Source organism: Berghia stephanieae, chromosome 4 (genome assembly GCF_034508935.2).
Source record: "Berghia stephanieae isolate SIO BIC M18660-M18661 chromosome 4, UCSD_Bste_1.3, whole genome shotgun sequence".
In the NCBI taxonomy this organism is placed as follows: Eukaryota; Metazoa; Mollusca; class Gastropoda; order Nudibranchia; family Aeolidiidae; genus Berghia; species Berghia stephanieae.
In genome coordinates, this window is record NC_088363.1 from 60,209,578 (window position 1) to 60,236,158 (window position 26,581).

The window sequence follows — 26,581 nt, forward strand, 5'->3', positions numbered from 1 at the left end:
GACCCCTTGAAAAGCACTTAAACACGATTAGTGGATATTGCACTATATAAAAACTCAAGCTAAATATAACCATAATTCTAATGAAAAAGGGTTTAAATGATCCATATAAGCATGAAGTTATTAGATATGATCATGGCAACACGTGTTATATGTAAACTGTGTAAACTGGTTAGTTAAATCTTGGACATTGGAAGGAAGCTATTTCATCACAGCTATCCCAGAAGGAATATAAAAACTCTTGATAGGTTGTTCCAATTATGAAAGGCATCTGCGAAACCTGTCAATTAGAATACCGTTTATTTGGAACAATTTCTGTATAATGGGGATAGTTCAATTAAGCAGCTTTGACTGTATTTTAAAAAACCACCTCTTTCACCTAAACAATATTGTGTTCTATATATTTCACTCAGAGAACGGACTCTCCTTTTTCGTTTTAAGTTGTTTGATTGTTTGATTGTTTTTAAGGGTTTTAGGCGTTGCAAAAACATTTAGGTCATATCATGTCAGCGCCAGTAAAAAGTAAGAAATTTGGATTGTAAAAACATTCTAGATGTACAATTAAAAGGACTAGAGGAAAAAGTAAGATAAAGGTGAATGGTTCAAATAGGGAACAGATGTAGATTCAAGAGCACACTGTCAGTGTATTTAGTTTGAGATCACCTACAAGTTTCACCAAGACACCAGCACAAGATCCCACTAAGAGGAACACACTCAAATGTTTACAACTCATATGTTAAAAATGAAAAAAATGAAAAAGATAACAGTACATAACAGAGATTTACAAGGAAAAAAATATCATCTCCCAAAACTATAATTATATATTCAACTGTTTCCTTCCCAGCCAAAGACTCCGGCCAGGGTAACGACAAAACTAAGTAATCTCATTCCAAGACAAAGACAGCAATTTGAAAACAGATACAGAAGGATAGAAGACATAGCAAGTACCTCCCACCATGGGAGGTCAGGAACCCCACCTAGTGTTTTAAGTTGAACACCAATGATTTACATCCACAAAATCTGTCACTTCAAAATACTAATAGTTTCAAAGAATCCGTTGCAAAAAAAATAATTTTAAATCAAGTTTTTAATTTGAGTGAGGTATATTGTACATAGTCTCTTTGCCATTGATTCTTAATTGTTTTTGTTGTTTAATTTTCGAATTTTACACACCCCTGCGATACTTTAGAGAAGGAAAAAAAAATACAATAAATGTGGCAGCAGAAAAATAAAAGAATATAAAAATAAAAATTGTTTGTTTTTTGTTTTTAAGGGTTTTACGGCGCTTGCAAAACATTTAGGTTATATCAGCGCCAGTAAAAAGGAAGAAAATGGGATAGTAAAAAGTTCTAGAATTACAATTAAAGCACCCAAGAAAAAGTAAGACAAAGGGGAACTGAGAACAAATAGGGATCAGATGTAGATTCCAATGTACTTAGTTTGAAATCACCTACAAGTCTCATCCAGACACAGGCACAAAATCCAACAAAGAGGAACACACTCAAATGCTTACATTATACATTCAAAATAAAAATAATAATACATACCAGAGAGATGATTTACAAGGAAAAAAATATCATCTCCCAAAACAATATCTATGCATTTGACTGTTTCCCTCCCAGCTAGGACTCCGGCCAGAGCCAGGACAAAACCAAGTAATCTCATTCCGAGACAAAGACAGAAAGCATGTTGGAAAACAGATATAAGGGGATAGATGACACAGTATGTACCTCCCTGCCCGCTATGGGCAATTTTCAAACCACGTTAATATAAAACAGTAAAAGTGGATATGTATAACTTAATGTACATATTTTAAGGATATGTTATCCACATTAAAATATATAAATCTAAAAGCAATTCTCTTGAGTAATATCACATATATCATAATAATTAGCATCGTAAAATTATTTCCGATAAAGCTTTGCAGTCTTTTCTTATTAAAACAGGTACTTATTTTGTATAATCGACTTGGAGTGCTTTGTTTTCATTACCATAGCATTCATGAAACCATGATTCAGATTCCCACATTAACAGAGCATGACTATAATTGTTAAAAATGGAATAAGTGGATTTCAATAATTAATGAATAATGCTGATATTAATAATCTAAAGAAGCATTCAGTACACATAATTTTCTGCAGTGTACTTAATTTTCATTTCAATTTCAACCCACAAACATATGTCATTTATTTTACAAAATTGAAATGAATAAAGAATACGGTCTTGATAATCATTTTATAATGCATTAAAATAAGGTCATAAATACTAAGTCAACAAATTAATCATACATTAAATCTTTTAAAATTCTAAACCCAGTTATTTGGCTCTAACTACTTAACAAAATGGAAACAAATTGTATTACAGTGCAACATGCATTCCTCACATTACACCGGTCAACATGAAAAGTTCCTTAAATCTGTGTTTCGACGAATACGTGAACACGGCTGTAAGAAAAAGGGCTCAAACTGTGACGTAGCCTATCGATAGTATGAAGTTGACGTCACTCAGGTCTTTGTTATTGCTTTTTGCCATCTGCATTTATGAGTAATTCTCACTAACCTGCATTAACCAGACTATAAATGATCATGATTACACAGTTTTGTGTGTTGGCCAGATATACTTCAGGATGGCAATGTTGTGAACTTCTTAGCCAAGCGCATACTATGTATATAATCTAAATGTTTGCGCATCCAGGTCTTGTAGATTGACGGCATCACCCATGCCTTTATTGTTGGCAAAATAGTGAATATTATTCACTGCTGATTTACTCCTTTAGTCAAAGAAAATACACCACCACATCACGGCACATAGGATGACATGAGAGGATGTGCGGGAAGGGAGGAGGGAGGTAGGAAGGCGCTTGTGCCACAACCCTAACCTTCATAAACGTATAACTTCCATAACTATCGAGTGCTTGTCATGGGAAGCAATCATCTCTACTGATTCTGAGCATCACTCATAATTTTAACACAAGTGATTGAAAAAAATGCATGGTGTTGTGAATAAATGTCCCAATGCATTTCATTCATCAGTGTGACAAAATATTGTGATAAATGCTCACAATCTGTGGGTTTGATTGCTTCAGGTGACAGGCAATTACTTAAGATGGCTATGCCTGAGACTGACTAAAATTTATGTGACATTACAGCCTTCACGTGCTCAAGGAAACAAATGATACAATAGGTTGAACTATTGAATACAACTCACAGTAATTTATTTTCTTGCTTTATGATGAAATAATTTTATCAGTATCAGGTTATTAGTTCACGAAGACTACGGCACAACGGAACACATCTCCCTCACACACACACACACACACACACACACACACACACACACACACTCACTCTCTCTCTCTCTCTCTCTCTCTCTCTCTCTCTCTCTCTCTCTCTCTCTCTCTCTCTCTCTCTTCATGAGTAAGGGGTTGAAAGGGGGTGGGGGGGGGGGACTCAAAGTTGTCCCTGGTTGTTGGATTGATAATTGCAGTTAATTTTGTCAATGGCAGAGAAACAAAATATAAACAACAAACGAAGCAGAGCTTTGTTTTTTTAGTGTTTTAGATTTAGAGCATTTGTAACACTTTTACTTTTAGGTCTTTTAAGCACAAGTAAAACGATGAGAATTAATAAATGAAATAATTATATTAGACTTATGATTAAATGCACCCAAGAAAAGATAAAACAAAGAAGATTGGTTCAAATGGAATCTATGAATGTGCTTCGTTTGAGATCACATAAAAGTCCCATTCAGACACAACACAGGACTCAACTACGAGGAATACCCTCTTATGGTTAAAATATTACATCAAAAACAAAGATGATTATAGTACATAACAGAGATATGATTTACAAGATTAAAAAAAAATATCTTCCAAAACTAATACAATACATTTGACTATATCCTTCTCAATCATCGACTCCGGGTGGGTCAAGGACACAAACAAACAAACAAACAAAAACAACCTGAAAAAGGAAAACAGATATAGGGCGGAATAGAAGACAACAGCAAGAGTGACCTATCCATCCAACATGGGAGATTTAATTGGTTAACTGCCATACTCTGGGAAGACTCGTATTTAAAAATTTGGCCAGAAAACTCATCCTTCAAATATCCATTGATTTAAATTTAAATGACCCTCATCTTGGCAGACACTCTCAAACTTGGGACTTCCCGAGGTCTACCCTGAAGTCTCAGGCAGTTGACTGGTTAAAGACCCCAACCTATGGGATTTACTTTCTCAACTTCATAGAACATTCAAAATAAATAATATACAGCATATATTAAAAAACATCACAGAATATCAAATCCATAACAGGTTTCATGTCAAAATAAAATAATTTTTAAAAGGCTTTTTTTTTTTGGTCGTCATTAAAAGTAATAAAAATTGTAAAAATAAAAATAGAGGGAAAGTTGAATATATAAAAGAGGAGGTCAGAATATATATAATCCTTTTTTATTTTCAATTACACAATAGTCTTCTATTTACTGAATTAAAATTTCTTAACAAAACAAAATTAAAATTAATGCCTGTCGGTCATTAATTTTCTATTTAATTGTACAAATGTTGCACAAAAAGTGCAGTAAAATGAAATTGCAATAAATGCTTTATGCTTGAAAAAAAAAAAAAAAAGAAATTTTATAACTTTCATGATGTTGCTTTCAACATCTTAAAGATTTAATACAAATTTCTCCTAGCATTGAAAGAGATATAAAGGCAATTCCTTTTTAAAATTGTACAGCACTGAATCTAGGCTAATAAAAATTCAAAACATAAAATACGCATAAAAGCTTAACTATTTTAAATAAAAATTTTAATTTTTAACCCCTCTCCCCCCAAGAAAAATAATATAGGATTAAATAAATTTAAATCAATCTGGGGATTTCTCTATGTCAATTTTTCAGAGATTAGATTCTCTGTCCTTGTCTGGAGGTCTACCAGCCCCAATGACTACAACTTCATCTGACTGTTGTTGTTGACTTGAAGGTTGATGACTCGGCTGAGAACTGGGCATTCCCACATGAGAAGTTGATGGAGTTGTAGACGTTGCTCCTGCCTTATTCAAACCCTCAAAGCATTCGCCCAACCTGAAATGGAAATCCATGTCACTGGAACTGCCACCCGTATTCTCTTGCATGGTCATCATTTCCATCACAGTGTTCTTGGACTGATCCATCACTGGACTTGAGGCGTGGTGAGATGACAATGATGATGAGGATGTAGATATTGACTTTTTAAGATGTGCATGACGGGGATGGCCTTCTATAGCATTTGACTCTGTAGAACTGGAGGAATTGATTGATTTATTGGTGGAGTCGCAGACGCTCCCTTCTCTTGATGTGGAGGACGGACTTTGACTTGATACTCGAGGCTGATTATGAAGCTGGTGTAATAGTGGCATAGGACGACTGCTTGAGCTTTCTCTCAATGGAGAAATTGATCCCTGAACATTGTGTACCTCTACTTGAGTTTGGTGTGTTGGAAAGCCTGATTCAGACAACCCTTCCTCCGGAGTCATACTCAACTGTTTAGACAAGGATGCAGCAGAGGATATATTAACATCTGATGATGATGATAAACTGTGACTCTTGCCTAGCAGTGGAACAAACTCACTAGAGCCATACCCAAGTTTTTTTGGTTCATCAAGAACTGTAATGAAAGAACTGATATCCCTTGGAGGCACAGCACACTTCCCATCAAAAGAGGAAGATGAAATATTAACAGAGTCTGACCTCCCACTTGTATTTACACTATGTTCTTGTATAGACAATGATTTTGTAACTCCAAATTGTGAAAATGTGGACGGTTGGGACATTCCAGATGCAGTATCCATACTGCTGGCCTGAAGTGTGAAATTATTCAATGTGTCCTGTTGTTTTGACCCTGAATCAACAGACCCATCAGAACCAATACGAAACAAATGACTCTTGCTACCTACATCTCCTTCCATATCAATCACTACATGCTCATCCTCCTCTATTATATCAGACTCTTCATCTGAGTCATCCATGAATTCTGAAACTGCTGACTTTAAGATAGCCGATTCAAAAGACATTTGTTGAATGGCACTGTCTTTTCTTATCAATTTTGGTGGGATTTTCTGAGGCACCACCTTACTCAAAGATCCTTTCTCAACAGAAATGCTTTTTTCTAGTTTGGCATCTTTGAAATCAAAACCACCCGACGGAGTAGTACAATTCTGAGAAAGCGATTGAGTGTTAGAACTATTAACACTACTGGTCACGGGAACAGGAGACGGAATAGATATCATGACATTTTCCTTCTCGTATTCTTTGAGAGCACTAATGGCTGAATGAAATAGCTGCCAATCTCCAAATTTCATATTAATGACAGGTTGTAACTCTGAGATGTTGCACATAGATATGACTAGCCCTGATACATTGTTGTCACGAATACTGGATTTGTACCGGTCAATATTATCAGCACTGAGGCCTTTAAGTCGTGACAACAGATCACAAACTTCCTCCACGGAAAGTTTAGATAGGCACACAAAGGCTGGAAAGTCCTGCAAGAAAACAGAAAAAAAAAATAAAAATTAGAAATCACTAAAAATAAAAATATTCAAAATGACAATAAAAATATTATATTTAGCTTTCTCTGTGTAATGGTGGGATGACAAAGCTATCCACATATCATATTAAATAGGATAGCATGGCACAGCGGTACAATCTGTGCTTCGTACCTGAAAGGTACCGAGTTCGATCACCCGCCACGCTGTGTGGCATTGAGCAAGTCACCTCACCCTAGCTCACTTTGCGGTGCGGCGCTGCACTGCGGCTGTGCCTGGTATATTCCCCAGTCTTCCCTTGGAATATAGCCTAAAGAAAAATGTCCTCATGGGGATGAATAAAGAAAAAAAATAAATAAATAAGGAATACAGAGTTACAGCAATTGGAGAGTATAAAAAAGATATCATATATTGGCAAGTTTTGAAAAGAAAAGCTTAAACTGAGATAGACAAAAATATTGGTGCTATGTGTTTAGGTAAAATACTCACAACATATGTTAGCCAAATGAAATGTACTAATGCACAAAACCGTGTGTAACCTTTAACGTTTACAGTCTGATTGGTATAATTTATTGAGAACTTATCACTAATAGGCTGTCTAAATATAATGAAAAAGAGCGTCAACTTCGTTTTTATTTACTTTTTCAATGCTTTTTTCAATGACTGAAACATTCAGAACATCATTCAACTGAAACTCACACAATCAACAGAGTCCAAAGCAAAAGGCTTTGATAAAAATGTTTGAGTTCAAACCCCCTGGCTAGGCACCTTGTCAGCATGACTTTAGGAGAGGCTTTTATAAAGGTTTCTGCTCATTTCTATTGGTAACATTTCCAAATTTACAAACATTCATCAAAAGACAGACAAATTACCAATTTACATACAGATTTACAAACCTCGAAGAATGCACTAGGATCTTGAGAGTTAATGCCTCTGTTAGAGGCAGAATTAGTTTGCTGTTGATGTTGTTGTTGTTGTTGTTGCTGTAATTGTGTGAAAGCATTCATCATTTGTGAATGCTGAAGACCAGCAGCAGTGTAAGGAAAATTCGGCTGTTGAGCAGCTGATGCATACATCCCGTACAGATATGGGTGACTTGCTACAGTTGGAGTGCCAAATCGTGTGGGTGTAGTGGACATGGTTGGCAGACCCATGCGATCCCCACCAGTGTCTCGTAAGAGGTTTCCTGAGTTAAGGGGGATGTTAGAGGGTGGAGGTGGAGGTGGAAATATCCCAGCCATGGTTGCTATTTCTGCTTGTTGTCTTTCCAAATTGTGGCGGTTTTCTGAATGGAGAAAAGGATGGAGGCATAAAGTCTTGATAAATAACATGAAAAAAACTACACTGAAAAGGTAAATCAATATACCCAGGTTACCAGTACACGAGAAACATAGAACTTCATTCACTCTTATAAAGACAAGTTACAAGTTTAAAAGAAGGGTAAATGTGACACCTTAATAATTTTGACAAAACTTAACAATTGCTTGTGATGACAAAAATTGCAATTTGTCTCATATAGAGTTGAGTTCATTTTGAATTCTGTTCTTTTTTCATGGTAGCTCTTTACCATAAGTTCATAAGTGATTAGTTGAGAGCAAAATTCATGATTTGGTGTCCTGTTTTTATCATGCTTTCTTTGCAAATACAAAACTCCTTATATGCTCACTTCCTTGCCTATGATTTCAATTAAGATTTTTCCCAGAGAATGGAAGTGAAGTTTAAGCAGTATACCACCTCCCAGCAGAAAAAGTTGAAATGGTCATACTATGGCCCATAATCATGTATGGGTATCTCAATGGTGAGCAGGCACACACACACACACACACACACACACACACACACACAAATTAATACAAGCACATTTACAAGTAATTAAATATACAAACACATACACTCACATATACAAACAGACACACATGCATAATAATAAAATCAGCACCACATACCTCTAATAAGCTTACGGAGATATGGATCTAGGTTTGTAGTACAAGGCAGGAATTTACGCAGATCAGCCACACCCAGTTGAGGAAAGTTACCTGTCCTGGTATTCAGAAAGGCCTCAAACTTGCGGACATTCCTATCTATCTCAAGTAGTGGGTCTTGTTCCTTTGTGGCTGGGATGCTGGACAAAACCCTAAGAGATATTGAAATTCACAGAAGTTGATTTTATGAGATTTCAGTTTTTGAAGACTAAACTAGAGCAATTACATAGTGTAAGAACTTCTAAATATGCTTTACAAAGGGTCCTCAGACAACATCAACACATAACATGTAGGATGAGACATGATGGCTGTTAGGTGATATTACAATTTTTTTCCCACAGAGTCAATGCTGTTAACGATCATGTACTCATTTCACATCTGAGTATAGTGAGAGTATGTGAGTAAAGAGCCTTTTACAAGGACTCAACTATGCACCACTCAGAATGGGAATTGAATCCAGGACCTACCGTTCTGAAGACGAGTGTCATACAACTGGAGCACAGATCTGCACAAGACCTCGGGCAACATTATCTCCTTCCACCTTCTATCTACATATATGTCATCCACCATATTAATCTCGTATTATGTCAGAATGTACTAAATACAGAAAATTATGTTTAAGGTAAAAATGATTAAAATTAGGAAATTTTAAAGAAACAAAACTCACTCATTTCTTTTCAGGCCGTGGTTCTAACTCAAAATCTATAAGTTATGCTTAAATTTAATTCTAACAGGATTGGGAGTATATAAATATACTATTATTATTATTATTATTATTATTATTATTATTATTATTATTATTATTATTATTATTATTATTATTATTATTATTATTATTATTATTATTATCTTAAATCTTTACCAAATCCAATACATAGACATTGGATATTAAAGAATATGATGTGATAAAATGTGGGAAACAATATGCCACTACCAGGATAAATCTATAAATTACAATGTTGCAAAGAGACTATCTATTCAGAAAATGCTATCATAAAGATTATATCAGGCTTTAAATGTGATTATAAAGTGTCCAATTCAATATAAGGTGATTCATTTTCATACCGTTCATACAAGCTGAATAGAGTTACATTGTTATCAAGATGATCTTCGTCCTCAAACACTGATATAATCCAGGATAGCCGGTAGGGCCACTGCTCAGTCAAATTGATCCAGGCTGCCAATCGTTGCCACTTGAACTCTACATTGTAGGCACGCAGTAGACGGGCTGAGTAAATAGAAAAAAAAATAATAACACTAAGATATTTTTTATATACTATATTTTAAAAAGTAAAATAAACAAACAATGAACAGATCTAGTAGTAAAAAAATGAACGTTTTGCTTCCTCAGTCAATTTTAGTAAATATTTTCAATGACATCTCCAGCAAAAACGATGTATAGGAAGCTGTCCCTTGGAGTCATAAGGCCCAAGGAGTTTGAATTTATAGCAGCTTATATGGCGTTGAAAAGACAAAAACAGTCTTTTGCTACCCTTTGGATAAGATACCTTTTAATCACAAAGTAGGATGCTAGTCTTTCCATCAGATATAACAATGCTATATATGGAAAGAAGGATTAAAAAAGGGAATTCCCAATTCTAAGCTGGCCCATTTGATTATGAGTGCTCTATCAATTGAACTATTGGACTCTTGTGACATAGCTATGTAATCTAATCCATATTTTGTGAGTATGCTCTTCATTCTTTCTAAAATATATTAAGTTCTAGCTTCACAAAAGTTATTTGAAATGATTCCCAGCTCATAGGAACAAAATTGATACTCTAAAATCACAAAATGCAAGCCATTATTATCCAAGAGCAGAAATTCTCCTACCTGTGACAGCCACAATATTCATCAAACGCCTCATACTGCGAGGGTTGATGTCGCTGAAATAGTCTCCTCTCATAAATGTGTTGGCTAGATCAAATGAACTAGCATAGATCATACCGGGAAGGGACCCTGATACAGAGCCCCCACCTACTTTGAAGCTTGAGCTGCCTAAGCCCCGCATACTTCTATGATGGGAGCCAGCCCCGAGTCGGTCTACGGCTGTGGAATCATACTGGTGAGGGAGGAGAAATATTGGAATAAAAAATAATCAAATCCAGCCAAAATTAGATATCTCAAGATGACATATGGGCCCAGACTTTTCTTTTACAGTAAACTTTGTTTCAAAATGCAATAGGTCTCATTTCCAGACATTAAATTAAAAAATAAATTCGCTTTATTCATCCCATAGGGGAAATTTTTCTCCAGGGTCTAATTCCAAGGGAAGACTGGAATAACCCAGGCGTTAACCGCAGTGCAGTGCCGCAAATTGAGCTAGGACGAGGTGACTTGCTCAAGGCCACACAGCAAAGCGGTGAGTGATCAAACTCGCTTCCTTGCAAACAATAACAGTAAATAGAAACAAATTAAATTTATCCCCTTGAGGAAATTTGTATTTCAGGCATATTTAAAGGAATGACTAAAATATCCTATGACAGTGATAAGATGAGGCGACCTGCTTAATGCCACAAATTTGAGAAACTTGAATTCGGTACTTCCATGGCACAAAGTCAAGACTATTCATCTGTGTCCACTGTCATTTGTTACTAAACTTCATTAAAATGCATTAACTTTTGAAGTGTATGTAATAGCTTTTCCTTTTATTTATTTGTTTAATCGTGTTACATCACATTTTCTGCCTAACACTCAAATGTGACACATCCCTTCCATTTGGTACTATGTTGGAATGATCTTGAGGAGGAAAATTAAGAAGTCAAGTGATCAGAATTAAGAAAGAAAGTATGTTGAAAATTATGAAACAAAAATCGCTCTTCTGAATAAAGACAGTTGTCTTAACTCAAAGCTTGACATAAAATTCTGAATAAATATCTATTTGAATTTTAAGTGAAGTATTATCAGACTTTTTTTTGTTTGTTGCTTTAGGTCTCTTCCAACACAATTGAGGTTATATGAGAGACCGCTGAAACAAAAAAACAAGCAATCTAACAAAAATAGTACAAATGTCAATCAAAAGCATAACCTAAAGATATCATAAGCTAAATTATAAATAACCAAGAACAAACAGGCAGAGGATTTACAGGAAAAAAAATATCCCCTGTCAAAAATACAATCACAAACCAAAGAAGCAGGATAGGCTAGTAAAGAGAAGAAGAAACGACATCACTATCGGATCGTACACCCATGCGAACATCATAGGTATATGATTCAAGGGTGATGCTCCCATCCAACCACCCGCTCAGTCAGACTTTTAAAAAAACACCTTTAGATCGAGCTTTATTAACAGGTTGTATGAATAACTTCACAAACAGAAAGAAGAATTTTGTTCTTATTTGATACTGTCTTGCTCATTTCTGTCCAAAGTGAGAAACAGACAGGTGTGAATATGGAGAGGAAAGGCTGGATGCCACACATGTTTTGCAGGACTGTACAAAGTATAATGAGTAAAGGACGACCATTTGGCCCGAGAGGACTACACTAAAGTCGAAGCTCTATGGGTCTCAGCACGAGCTTGGCAAGACCACAGCATTCCTGCATCTTGCTGACCTTCAGCCATAAAGACATCATGAGGAGAAAGAAGTAGAAGAAGAAGACTTCCAAAGTTTTCACTTAGCAATCTGGAGGTACCAGGTTTGACACACAGCCATTGAGCAAGTCAACTTGCCCTAGCTCACAAATTACAGCTCTTCGAGAGAAACAAGGGATGTATTTATCACTCAAAGAAAAATTCCCTTCATAGGAATGGAATAGTTTATCAAAAAATTAAAATATAGAAAATATTCAAATATTGTCACTAGCTTGTCTATCTCTTCACAATTTTTATTAAAATTGTTAAACATAATTTTATAACTAACAATGCTAATTAATAATGATTAAAAAGGCATGTGTGGCTAAGTGAAAAAGAATTCCACATACACTGAGTACCCTCTGAGGCCTATGTGGTGTTTCCCCCTGCACCCCTTCTCCTTGATTATTTGCAGTACTTGTAGAAATGTGTTCCACATGTTGTATTCTGATGCCCTGCGATTGCAGATAGAAGGGAAGGTGCACAACATTCCGCAAGTAATCGAATCCATTCACATTGGTGTCTTGGTATGAACTGCGCAGATTTTGCTCTATTCCTGATTGATGAAAAAAATTTAAGACCAAAAATAAAAATAAATATCAACACATCTTTCCTGGTCTATTTCTCTAGATTGCAAATTTCAAAATTTCCCATTCAAAATAACAAAAGCTAACCTTAAAATGTCCCTGAAAGATTATATGTGGATTGAAAATATTCACCATAAGATGGACGTGAAAAACAATAAGGAGATATAAATGATGTTACAAGAGTGTTAAGGAGATAATTCAAAATCAGTGGGGGCTTTAAATTTTATTACATTTATTACTATTTATATATATTTATATATTTGCCATATATTACACAGCTACCGGTATATCTGGAAAAATTAATAATGAAAATAGAACACAGGCAAAAAAAACCCCAACAAAACGAAATGTAACAAGGTTCTCACATAATTTTTAGAATGCATTAAACACAGATATGAAAAACACACTAATAAATTACCTTTGATGATGATATGTGGATCAACTGCTAACACGGTAACAAATGGAGAACCATCATCAGAGAACAAGGACTTAACTGTGTCCAGAACTTGTAACACCTGGAGAAAAAGTATGGTTACAAAGCTCACTTAGAGATTTTATTGTGAGAAATATTTCAAATTATCAAAATTTGTTTCATTTTTATTAGTTTTCACAATCCAATAGAGTAACTCTCTTTCTCCATCCACCTATGTTTAATCACAACTTAATTCAAAGATGTTTACCTATCAGATGATTTACACTGGGAGCCAACTTTTCCTTCCCTGAAAGATGACTGGGTAAATTGTGAAAAGTGCTCACAATTCATTATAAAATAATTTACATTCTTTTTCCTTTCTCATAGTCTGACTATCCTCAATTCCAATACTCAATGACCACATGTTGTTTCCACTTATAAACTGTTAATGACAGAAGCTTCCAAACTTAACAATATTGTGTACAGGTTCCTCCACTTGGGATCGAGTCAATATTTTGACATTCAGGCATTCTGATTAAGAGGTTTCTGTCATTGTACATTTTTATTCACAAGCTGGGTTGAGCAGGCAAGCTGAGGTCAGTAGCCCCACTGACACAACTGGCTACTGTTATGCCATGTATGAACATAACATTGACTGTTTTCTTATCAATACTTAAAGCGGTGGTAGAATTATGGAATTATGGATTAATCAGTTATACACCTTTTCGTCTCATTGTATCCTAAAACTATTTTTTTTTCATCTTTCATTAAAGTCGTTTGTAGATGTTTCGAAAGACATTATTCATTTAGGCTAGACGTAGTTGGTACAGATTTCATGAAGTTTGAGTGGGCTACTAACAATGGAGATCTTCAGTCCTTTCTGTTGTTCTGAGTAGCTTCATCTTTCTGTATTGAGGGAGAGCATAATAGCTCATCACTGGGATTCATCTTGTTGGCATTGACTTTCATGGTCCAGCTCAAGGTGCCATTGTGTCCAAGGATAAAACTTTGTATTGAACAAAGGATAGTTACATACATGATCCTGTGGAGCTGAAAATCATGTGCAACAAAATTCTAACTTGTTTCCCAGACACATGGAAATTTGAATCTGAATCAAAATGAAAGTGATAATTTCAAAAAGGTTAAAACGAAAGAGCTACAATTCACAATTTGGTCAAAGATAGCAATGGTCAGAATAGTTTTGGACTCAGACATTGAAATAAACAACAATGACGAGATCATGTTGGAATAGACTGAGAGGTTTTTAAGTCTCTATCTTTTCCTTTAGGGAGAAGCATTTTTTTGCTTCGTACCCAGATGGTACAGAATTTGTGCCCAATTTTGCAAGTCACCTTTCACTAGCTCACTTTGTGGCACTGCACTGCAGCTGATGCATTCCAGTTATTTCGGTAATTTGTGTGGCTATACTATGTGGTCTTGTGTTATGGCACTTGATTTCAGATCGGAAGGTCCTGAGTTGAAGCCTCCCTTCTTTCACCGTACTAAGGTGTAAAATGAGTACCTGACATTAATAGAGTTGTCTCTGTCGGAAATAATTGTAATATCGCCTGACAGGCATCATGTCTCGTTCTACATGTTACGTGTTGCTGTTGGTCAGGGACCCTCTGTAAAGTGCTTTGAGCACATTTAGTGTGATATTGCGCAAAATAAAAGCTCAATTTTTTTCTTTTTAAAAAAAAATTCCAGTCTCCCCTTGGAATAGACCCTAAAGAAAAGTTTCCCTTGTGAGATAAATAAAGAGAATCATTTATACCTGTCAATCCAAACTATAATATATATTGGGGTACTTGTCAGGTATGTTATTCTATTCAATTTATTTCTGTGTAATTGTGCAATGGGAATTGTTGATCAACACTAGTAATAAAATAAGGGCAATGTTTGGAAATCGTTAAGAAGTTGTTTTTTTTTCCTTTGGTATTAAATAATAAGAAACTAACAAGGGTAACAATTTCTAAATCTGATAACAAAGGGATACATTCAGTTAAGTTGTAGACAATTCTATATAGAAGATTTAAAGATGAAAAAGATGATCTAACTCTTGAGAAAAAGAAAAAAAAAATCCACAGATGTCATATCTCGTTATACTCGTTTAAGAGGCACTTCAGAGATTTGTTTTAGCAACACTTCAAATATTTGTGATTAAAGTGCATTAATATGTTAATTAAAAACACAATTTTGATAGTGATTCTTCATTATGTTCGTGTTTATTTCTAAATTCACACAATGGTGGTCATTAATTCAAAAGTGACATATCAAATTTGCCACTCCATCACAGCGATATCTCACCGCATACTGCTGCTGTCCAACAGAGAGCTATGGCGAAGAAAGAGGGTGTGATTGATATTTAAGATTCATTTATTTTCATAATTTATGACAATGATTTTTTTAAAACATACATTCATACAATGTCAGAAGTCAAATACTACATAATCAAACATGCCCAATAAGTAGGTTGATATCAAAGGCTTGCAGCTGTGTAAAAATGAATATTTGTAATAGATGAATCTTAACTTGGAATTCTTTGATCATAACTTAAACACCAAGTCTAATCGCTATGTACGTCACTGAAATTGCTATGTTTTTGGGTTTTTTTGGGGTTTTTTTCTTCTTTCGTGTATTTCTTTATTTACTTTATGAACATAAAGCACCTAGAGCCTTTTGTAATTGGGGTAAGCACTCATTCATTATTATTGTGAAGTTGTTGCCAGCTGTAGTGCCTCAGTCTTTACGTCATAAATTAAATATAATTGAGCAGAGTTGCAATTGTCTGCTCACCTCAGCTGAAGCAAATGTATGCTATAAAACAAAATGTCATTTGATGTTTTGAAAATGTCGAATGACTTTTGACAAATATCTCAAAACATATGTATGCCAATTGGAGTAAAAACTCAATTGTGATAAACCAGATTCTCCTCTGCAGTTCACTGTTGTAAAATATATATTTTTCACAATGTGGTTGTAAATTGTGATGGTATTTTCGAAGCTTGTTTTCCCCGACATTTTCCCACTTGTTATGATCCAAGAGAACTCCCCCTTTTAATTTCCCCATAATGGCCTACACTTTTCCTAAAACTCTTGTCATGTAATTTTACCAAGAAGGTCAGTCTCAACCACATTGTTTGGACAATGTCTTTTTCACCAAGGGCTGGTCTGTGATAAGACTATTGTTTAAAAAAATAAATCTTTTTATAAAATGTCACGTCATTACAAAATGGACAACACCCCCCTCCCCTCCCCCTTATCAGAACAACAAAAAACACACACAACGTTGCTTAATTACCAAGGTATCAAATTTGTGCTAAAATTATAATAATATTGGGTTCACTACTAGAGGCCATTCCATTTCTATCATCCATTGTCTCAAACTATAGCAAACACACAGAGTTTGGGGTCTATGCAATGGCTTGAGTTGATATTTATTGCCAATATCACAGAGATCAATTAAACAGTTGAGGAAAAGCAAAGCTTTTAAGCTACTAACATCTTGTTTAACATCTTTCAAATTCAAGTAAGTATTTCATTAAAATTTTTGTACAGTAGTTAAAATTTTTTAACGTTTTATATTTTAAGTGTAACCCACTGCATCAACTGGGTATTATGTCAGAATGAATTATATGAAGAAAATTAACATTAATATCTAAATGATCAGAATTAGGAAATTTGTCTCTGCAGTTTAAAACATTGATACGTTGTATATTATTTGTATCATAGCTTTAAATTTAAAAAGGGGGTTTACTGTCACCTTGTTTTGCTCACAGCTGTCAAGTCCATCCACTATAACCACTAGCCTTGTCTGGTCATTGGTGAAGCCATCCATGATGTTCACCATACGACTCAACAAGTCAACCTGAAAAGGATCATATGAATAGTACACAATAGTGATTAACAGTTTTTCCTCCCTGTCACCAAGTTGAATTTTAGGTTTATTATAACTTTTAAAATAAGAATTCAAGCCACATTGCCATTGGTCACTGAAAATGTTTAAATATCGACATGGAATTCAGGTAGTCTGATACCTTGCTGCCTACTGCTTTTGTAGAAGCTGTGGATGTAAAAAGTAATAAACAAAAATGAATGTAACAGCTTAAAAAAAAGAACAAAATACCAAACACGGATTGTTTCGGGCTCAAAACCCTTCTTCAGCCAACAACAAACAAAAATAAACACATAAATACATTACTAAATTACAGATAGACGACGGAATTATTTTTTAGGTCCTCTCTGTAGGTAAAGCGGTTATATTCATTTTTGTTTATTACTGTTTAATTTCCGAAGAGATACAGTCTTTGTGAATTTCAAGTACAAGAGCTCAGACCCTATCATTAATAAACAGGACTACCATTTCAAGAAATAGAATTGTGGGGGGGGGGGGAAAGATATTGAAAATAGAAAACGTACACTCCTGTTTAAGTGACCATTACTGTATAATTTCAACAGAAATTTGGAATCTTTTCAGCCTTTGATCTCACTGGTGCAATTTACTCCCTCCCTAATTCACAGGAGGCTAGACATTTTAAACACGGAGCAGCATGACATAGCAGTATGACCTTTGTTTTTGTACTAAGAAGGAATGGGGTTCAATCCCCCGTGTTGGTGTATGGCCTTGAACAAGTCACTTTGACCTAGTTCAATATTTTTGATGCCTGGGTTACCTCAGTTTTCCCTTAGAATAGACCCTGAAGACACATTTCCCTAAAGGATGAATGAAATGATTTTAAAAAATTTTTAAAATTAATTTTAAATCTTGTAGAAAAAAATAATCAATTTTAGTGCATGTTATACAAATAGCCCATTTCAGTTTTTCATTGTCTCTATTACCTCTTTCTTCAAGTGTTGCATAAATCCCTCCATCCTGACATCCCCGTTGCCACCTCCACTAGCACTGTTATCAGCTGCCTTGATGACCCGTCTTTTCTGTGAGAAAACTAAGGTCAAAGCTACCTGGCCCCATGTGTAAAGATTAGCCACAATGGCCAGGGCCAGGATACAGACAAAGCCGATTAGGACACCGTCGACCACTGTGTTTTTATAGATGCCATACTGTATAGCGAGGCCAGATCCCACTAAGATACAGGCAAGGATAAGCAGGACTAGTAGAAAGTAAGGAATGCAGCATATAGACTTGTATTTACTCATAGCAGACCGCCCTGAAAATTGGAAAGAAAAACATTTTTACAAAATATGCATTTAACAATAAATAAATAAATTAATGTCCATGATTTAATATCACTCTTTTCACTGTTGGTCACAAGGAAATCTATAAATATATTTGAGGCTAAAATGTACATGGCACAATGCAATTGATTTAGTTAGGTAATTTTGACATAAAAGTTTTGCTAAAATGGAGGGTAAGGGAGACAAACCAATAACATCTTAAAGGTCTCTCGTGAAAAGTACCTTGTTTTTTACAGGGCTTTATGTAAAAGTATTCTTTCATCATGACTGAGATAAGAAAAACACAATCTTCCTCATTATCAGATTTATATAAATTATCCACCCTGCAAAATTGATTAAAGGATTATTTTTTTATAGACTGTAAAAATAGTTTTTATTTCTGATATCATCTCTTGAAAACATTCGTACTGACTGACTGCTGATTCAGTAACTTAAATCAGGAGAATCATAAATACTTCTCACTTTCGCCATCTGATTTGAAGACCCGAAAAAGCCTGGTTATAAAGGCACCATATTCTTTCTCGACTGCATCACATAGAGTTCCTATCATCGCTGCCAGAGACTTTTCTCCTCCAACACTTGTCAGACGAGTTGACTCAGAGAACAAAAATCTATAAGTATTGAAGAAACAAAAAGATTTATGTCAAAAACATCAAAATGAAGCAAAGACGCTGTGTGCTATTCTTCCCCCTCTCCCAAAAAAATTAAAACAAACATACAAACCAAAAACAAATCTTATCATATAATAGAGGATATTTCAATTGCGTGCTACTTTACTTAAAGTCAATCCAAAACTCAAAGAGTATATATATTCTTTAAAAACTGAGGTGATGAAGTAATCCTTATTTAATATTGTACCATTTCCTAATAAAAGAAATTCTTTTAAAAGGAATAAAATTCTTTTTATCCCTCTTCAGGGTTATATTTTTCTGTATGATCTCTCTTTTAAAAAAGACCAGGATGATAATCTATGCATCAGCCACAGCAATAGAGGCTAAGTTTCTTGTTCACAAGGAAAATATGAGATGTCAACAGCACGGCTCGAAAACAGACCTCCTCGCGTGGAAGAGCAAAGCCCTAATCAACTCAGCCAGCCCACCTCGTGCAAAATATCTTATTCTAGCAACACCCGTTTTTATTTGTCAGTTGGTTGAATAGCTCTTTTTTTCATCTAAAAGAATAATAAAAAAAACAAACCAAATAAGCCCAAACAGTCCAATACCTGACAGAAAAAGTACTAGATGCTTTGTTCTTAGAAACAGCTCGTTGTTTGGGAAGACAGAAAATCATTTGCATCAAAAGAACCATCAATTTCTGCTTGCGCCCCAGAGCAGCACTCAGGTGATTCATCAATTTGAAATCATATTTGCTAGTGCAAAAGATGATCAAGCCTAGAGGGATCAAAGGAAACAATTAGACAAGATAAAAAAAGTCACTTTTTACCAGAAGTTTACACATCTATGTGCATAATCACATCACTTATGAACATTTATTCAAGTAATTTATAACAAAGCACATAGTTATTATATGAACACATTTCTAGAACTTCTCATGATGAATTTCATATTGCGTCACTTTTTCCTCAAGCGTGACTTACTGAGTCAAAACTTTATTTCACCATTCTGTGGAGAACACTCGTCAAACATCATTTTTAATAGCACACTTACAATATCCGACTTAGCCTAGAACCAAATATTCAATGTATAAAAGCTGACTGCAAGCAACGTGAAATAGTAACCTATTGATCTTGGTGTTGTGTGAGCAATTTTGTTTATCATTATAGGACTTGTTTGAAATTTAAGCCTGTCATTAGAAAGTGAACATATACAGCACACACCTTAAAGTGAAAAAAAAAAAAAAAAATCTGGTTGATAATTATATCTTGTTTATCTTTGTATGATTTGTTTGAAATTTAAGCCTGTCATTAGAAGTGTGCACTTACAGCACACACCTTAAAGTGAAAAAAAAAACCCAACTGGTTGAAAATTATATCTTTTAAACATTGAGGTAACTTTCATATAATTAAACCATAGACCTGAATATATCCAGGAGTATTATCTGACCACTGGCATAATCTTTCTACATTACAATCGTGCTTGTAATAATAACAGCAGTAGCAGCAATAATCTGTGATAGATAATCTTCGGGAAGATCAAGGACAGATCCACATTAAACCAGAACCTTGCAAGTCTAATTTAGACAAGGGTTTAGATCAGTCTCAACACTTCATCCTCAGCTGATGACAAAACAAACACACAATCCCTTCCACAGGACCAAACCATCACAAAGTAGAAATCATAGTACGTATGATGATTACCTCATAATGAAATACGAGCTAGAGCTTAAGTAATAACATTGTAAAAGGGATTAAATGGCCTTATCGAAACACAAGTAGACCAATACCAGATGAAATGAGGTGAAATACAATCTAGCCAGTCTAGGTATTAAAAGTTTAATATTTAATATTCCTCCATCTAATATTTACAGTCACCTTTTTTTTTTCCATCATCCCCAAATCCATTGCACCTATGGAACAACCTAACTGCTGATATCTAGATTTTGAGAAATATTGAGACCTTTTAAAATATACCACTCTACATACTGTCAGGAAAATGCCATGATTTTTCTTTTTCTTTCTTTTTTTTTTATTTGTATATATGCAACATGGACAGGAATGCTCAGTGTAACTGAGTTAGTTGGTTAATATCAACAAGAACAGGAAGGGATTGTAAAAAGGAGGAAGTGAAAAGAAGATGGAGAAAAAAGATAGGGACACTTATTCATCCATACCAATAAATCCATACTGAAATGGAAGAAGGCCCAGCGCCACCCCGAGCCCAACCTGCCATCCAAGAGCCAGGCCCAAAGCCTCACCGACCACTGTGTTGAAAAGTAGGATAATGAAGGCTGTCAGCCATGACCAAGTCAGTTCCATTTGCTTGTTTTGTTGAGTGAAAACTTTCATTTCAGCTGAAAGAAAAGAATAAGAAAAAGACATAAATAATGAATCTTATCAAAATAACAACAAACTGTGCGTAGTTAAAAATACAGCATATTAGACACAATCTTGAAATTGTTGAATAAAAGTTTGCAGACAATCTTTTAAAATCAAGAAAAATCAATTTTACTTATTATACAATATTTTATGCTTTTATTTGCTATTTTTTTCTTAATCTTTAATTCATTTTTATAACTCACAATATACCCACTCAAATAATAACTTGTATTGTGGTCACATGAAAACTTTTTTAATACTGTGGATCAAAGGATTAATTAGATATTAAATGGATAATCCGAATACAACTGTAACTGTGATAAGCAACAGAAGGAAGCCTTGTAATCAATAATTGACTGACGTCACCAACGCATCTACCTCCAAATTAGAAATCAAATTAGATAAAAATGAAATTTACAATAATTAGTTCTTATTCTCTACTAAGTATAATTACAGCTTTATCTTTAATGACCAAAGGCTAAATATAAAAATAAACTTTACCAACAATATATCATGCAATGAAAACAAGAATGTAACTCTTAAGAGACAAAAAAAAAGGACATAGAGGGCATCTGCACATAATATCTTACATGTGAGTTTATCTAACAGAAAAGATTTCCCACTGCCCCACTTTGCATATAATCCCAGAGTAAGGGGAGTAATCAGTCCAGGTTCACTGAGGATGTCCGCAAGGGCCGAACTGTAGATCTCATAACCCAGGAGGTTCTCAGCATCTGTTGCATTTAAGTTACCTGAGAAAAAGGACAATTTGCTGAATGTCAGTTTGAATTAATATATATTTCGCCAACTTAATCAATCTACAAACCATTTGAACTCACTTCTCTTGCTGGAATGTTTTTATAACAAAATTTTAAGGGGAAAAGAACAGAAAGAAAACAAAACAATGCAAAAGAATACGAAATGAAAAGGAAATACATTAAAAAAAATAGAGATCAATTTTAAAACAATTAAAATAATAATTTTTTTAAAAATTGATTATTTTTTTCTCTCATCATATCAGTTGGTTATATCAATTGAAGTTTTATGGCACTAGATATTCTCCTCATTGTCTTGAGATAATTCTCATTACAATCATAAAAGATAAGCAAAAGTTACTTTATTTGAAAATAATAAATCATTGTGTTGATGGCTACCCATATATTCCCCAAAACTACACTATGTTCACATTATCATCCAGATACCACCCAATTTTACCATGGCCATATATCTGTGGCAAAATTCCTCTCTGGTGATACGTATCCATGCTATACGGGGTTTCCCCAGCCTTGTTCAGTCGATACAGAAGTCGACTGTGACGGGGATTACGTAGAAGCAGCTCTGTGATTCTTTTGGACCGAGCCCTAATAGAAATATGCAGGGCTGTATCTCCTCTCTAAAAATAATTTTAAAAAGAAAAAAAGAAATGATGTTTTAAAGATCTTTATCTTCAAAGAAACAGTAATCAAGGTAATCTAAAATCCAAATTAACTCAATCACCCTACGCGATTTCCTCAATTACTTATGTCTTGTCACTGTAGCTAAAATGAAAAATAATGGCAGAGAGTGATAAAGAAATAGAAAAATAAAATCAACATATTCTCAGGCATTGTAACATCCTGTTACAATTTGTTGATATATAACAATACTAACAGAAAATAAAAACCCTTCTTTATTGAATACAATTTTAATAGTTCTATATAGCCATTATAACTTTTACCTTGTCACTTGCTGACACTTTGGCTCCTTTTTCCAGTAACATCCTGACACATTCTTCGTTTCGACTCCTCACTGCTCTAAGGAGTGGTGTGTCTTCATCCTGGTCAAATTTCATAAGAGTGATCAATGAGTTCTGTAGGTATCATGATTTAGTTATATGGATCCTACCTTTAAATCATTTGCATTTGTCATCTTGAAATGTCAGCAAAAAATATAACTCATTCACGGCCATCAGGTTCAAACACCCAGCGTTAATTAGCCAGAGTTTCTACTGCATTAAACAGATAATTTTTCTTGCTACCATTTGGATAGGACACAATTCCATAACAAAACAGAGTTCGCTACACAATCACTGCTGGATGGACAGTGGAAGCCAAAAAAAAAAATCTCTACTCAAGCCAATACAACAGGTCTTCTTGTTTGTAAGCCGAATGCTCTACCACTTGAGCTATATGGACACAAGCAGCATACAAATTGTGGAATGAAATTTAATCGAGAGACTGTATTTGTTACAATTCAAGACAAAAAAAAAACCATGGTGATAAATTAAATCAAATTGATATTTATCCATGTCAAATAACCCTCAACAGACAAGCAGCTCCTACCTTTGTGTAAATCTCCAAGTCGGGATTACTATTCAACAGTAGTTTAACTATCTCTGTGTAGCCTTTCTCAACAGCACAATAAATAGCTGTCTTTCCATCCTAAAAAAAAAATGGAACAAAAAATAAAAGTGGCTGCATTATATCCTTTTACAATTATTAGAATCTGGAAATTTAAGGTTTATGAATTTCATGATATAAAATTCACTCTTCTCACATGTGTAATTAAATGCAACTTAATGTGTATGATCTTGGCTTAAATTCAAATTAAAAGGATCGGGTACATTCCATATAATACCGTTTTGAGATAATTGGTCAAAAATGATTATAATTGATTTTTAAAACAATCATATAAAACACTATATTGGTATAAATTTAAATGTGAAAGAAGGTGGATACAGGACAGCAAAGATGGATTAACGATCAGTAAACAATATTGTATATTTTCAAAGCAGAAGAATGATATAGCCAAAAAAAAAATAGATAAACCAAGTTCTATATTTAGTCATAAGTATTTAATACTATTTACCACTTTTTAAACAAAAGATCACAAGTGATAAAGATAGAAATAGCATCATAATGAAATATATATAAAACAATTGACATGCTTAGAGTTAATTTTAAAAACTCCCCGATGACTAATAATAGCTGTTGTCCAATTTAGAAATACTTACAATATTTCAAGAAATAATATTTGTTTTTTTCAACATAGACAAGACTAAAATCTAAATCGGGATAAAAAATTACCTCTGGACAATATAATCTGTGGATTCTGTGACAGATAGTAAATCTAACCTGATGTTTTGTAGAAATGCACGTGTAATATAGACCAGTTTCTTTTTTACATTAGCATTAACTACAAGACTGAACCGTTTCCATTGCCTTCCCTTGACTCTTATTGCCCTTACTGCTGATTATCAAGAGGGTAACATCATTGGACTTTTGGTTTCTTTTGCTTGGTGTTTTATGTTTTGTTTTTGTTTTGTTTTTTTTCTTTGTTTTTTTTTGTTTTTTGTTTTTTGTTTTGGATATGCATCAATGACAGTAATGATCAGTTTGAGTCATATAGTTTATATGAAAAAGAGGAAGTAGATGTCGTGCAGATTACAGTAAAAATCAAATCGGCCTGAAAAGGATACGTTACCTGCCCAGCCATGTCAGCATCTACATACTTCATGAGTAAAGACCTGACAACATCTACATGTCCTCCTTTCACTGCGTGTACCAAGATTGAGTCCCCTGTCTGGAATTAAAACAAAAAATAAAAACAAAAATAAAAACAAAACAAAACCATCATATTAAAAGTTGAAAAAATAATAATAATAATAATAATAATAATAATAATAATAATAATAATAATAATAATAATAATAATAATAATAATAATATCATCATCATCATCATCATCATCATCATCATAATAATAATAATCATAATCAAAACAACAATAACAACAACAACAACAACAACAACAACAACAATAATAATATATAATAATAATAATAATAATAATAATAATAATAATAATAATAATAATAATAATAATAATAATAATAATAATAATAATAATAATAATAATTATCATTTTATTTTTTAATTAAAAAAAATATGCCATAAACATTACTAAAAGTCTCAAATGAGCCATATTACATGCGTAAACATTACTAAATTATCAAGGAAAAACAGTATTTTAAATAACTTGTCAGAATCATTTGATTTATGACATTAAAAATGGAAAACTAGGCGTTGGCAGCTCTGCAATACCATCATATAATCACTGTATAATAATCTTCTTCATCATCATCATCATCATCGTTATAATCATCATCATCATTTGTTATTACCATCAATAGCTGCAAATTATAAATTGAATTGTAAATGTACAACACAGACAATAAAATATTTTGCCATAATGAAGAACAATTTACCCTGTCCTGTACATTAACATAAGCCCCCTTGGACAACAAGTCATTGACAATCTCTGAAAATCCTTCCTTGGCGGCGATGCCTAAAGCTGTCAGACCATCCTGAAACGGAAAATAGTAACATAAAGGTAGATATCAAGGAGTTAGTACAAATCAGACATAAAGTGTAAGGCACCACAGAAATATAAATCTTAAGAAAATCCTGAATCAACATAGCATGTCACTTACAAGATTAACAAAGTAAACGAACAATTCTTTTTTAAAAGGAAGAGAGAAAATGAGTTGAAAAAGTTCTAATTGAAATTCTATTAATTTTATTTAAACATTAAAAACACATCAATAAAATAGAAAGAATTTACAACGAGGATGTTGAATGACGATATTCTAATTGCTAAAATTAAAAATTAAAAAGCTAGTATGAAAAAAAAAAAAAAAAAAAAATTAATTATTTTTCTTCGGTCTCAGAGAGTGGATTTATATGAAAGAGGAGTGGGGGGGGGGGGATAAAAGAAGAAGAAGAAGAAGAAGAAGAAGAAGAAGAAGAAGAAGAAGAAGAAGAAGAAGAAGAAGAAGAAGAAGAAGAAGAAGAAGAAGAAGAAGAAGCAGAAGAAGAAGAAGAAGAAGAAGAAGAAGTAGGGGGAGGAGGAGGAGAAGGAGGAGGAGGAGAATGAGGAGGGGGAGGGGAAAAAGGAGGGGCAGGAGGAAAGAGGAGTTATACCTTATCCGTAGCATTGACGTTTGGTCCTTGAGACAATAAAGATCTGACAACTTCAGCATGACCTCCCTTTGTGGCCACTAGTAATGGGGTCCAGGAATTCTGATGTGGATAATCAATATATGCGCTATCATTATCAAGACAGACTGTAATAGTGAATGAATTATGTCTTTCTCATATTCAGACTAAAAAAAAAAAACACACACGAAAAGGATAGTTTTTATTTTGGGCAATATCCACCGAATGTACTTTACAAAGGGTCAAACAGGTAAGCAGAACAGACACTGATAACGTTGTCACTGAATGATGATCATGATCAAATTGTAGGTGGCAGTATAGGAAAATGAAAGGCAAAG

The 26,581-nt window shown here is 34.1% G+C and overlaps 1 protein-coding gene across 6 annotated transcripts in view; it reads right to left on the bottom strand.

Annotated features, from left to right (window-relative positions):
- Window positions 1-1,248: 1,248 nt before the first annotated feature.
- Window positions 1,249-26,581, bottom strand: part of LOC144970939 (uncharacterized) — a 52,506-nt gene continuing 27,173 nt past the window's right edge. For all 6 annotated transcript variants that reach the window (XM_078911136.1, XM_078911138.1, XM_078911141.1 and 3 more), the window contains 19 exons: window positions 26,229-26,327; window positions 25,514-25,612; window positions 24,730-24,828; window positions 23,589-23,687; window positions 22,985-23,083; window positions 22,483-22,660; window positions 21,858-22,019; window positions 21,063-21,242; window positions 19,495-19,663; window positions 18,735-18,883; window positions 17,916-18,244; window positions 16,840-16,944; window positions 13,083-13,179; window positions 12,428-12,633; window positions 10,340-10,568; window positions 9,572-9,734; window positions 8,471-8,658; window positions 7,421-7,809; window positions 1,249-6,521 (listed from right to left, as the gene is read on the bottom strand). In XM_078911136.1, the coding sequence (XP_078767262.1) occupies window positions 4,896-6,521; window positions 7,421-7,809; window positions 8,471-8,658; window positions 9,572-9,734; window positions 10,340-10,568; window positions 12,428-12,633; window positions 13,083-13,179; window positions 16,840-16,944; window positions 17,916-18,244; window positions 18,735-18,883; window positions 19,495-19,663; window positions 21,063-21,242; window positions 21,858-22,019; window positions 22,483-22,660; window positions 22,985-23,083; window positions 23,589-23,687; window positions 24,730-24,828; window positions 25,514-25,612; window positions 26,229-26,327 (4,665 nt within the window). In that variant the 3' untranslated portion in view covers window positions 1,249-4,895. The remainder of the gene's footprint in view (window positions 6,522-7,420; window positions 7,810-8,470; window positions 8,659-9,571; window positions 9,735-10,339; window positions 10,569-12,427; window positions 12,634-13,082; window positions 13,180-16,839; window positions 16,945-17,915; window positions 18,245-18,734; window positions 18,884-19,494; window positions 19,664-21,062; window positions 21,243-21,857; window positions 22,020-22,482; window positions 22,661-22,984; window positions 23,084-23,588; window positions 23,688-24,729; window positions 24,829-25,513; window positions 25,613-26,228; window positions 26,328-26,581) is intronic.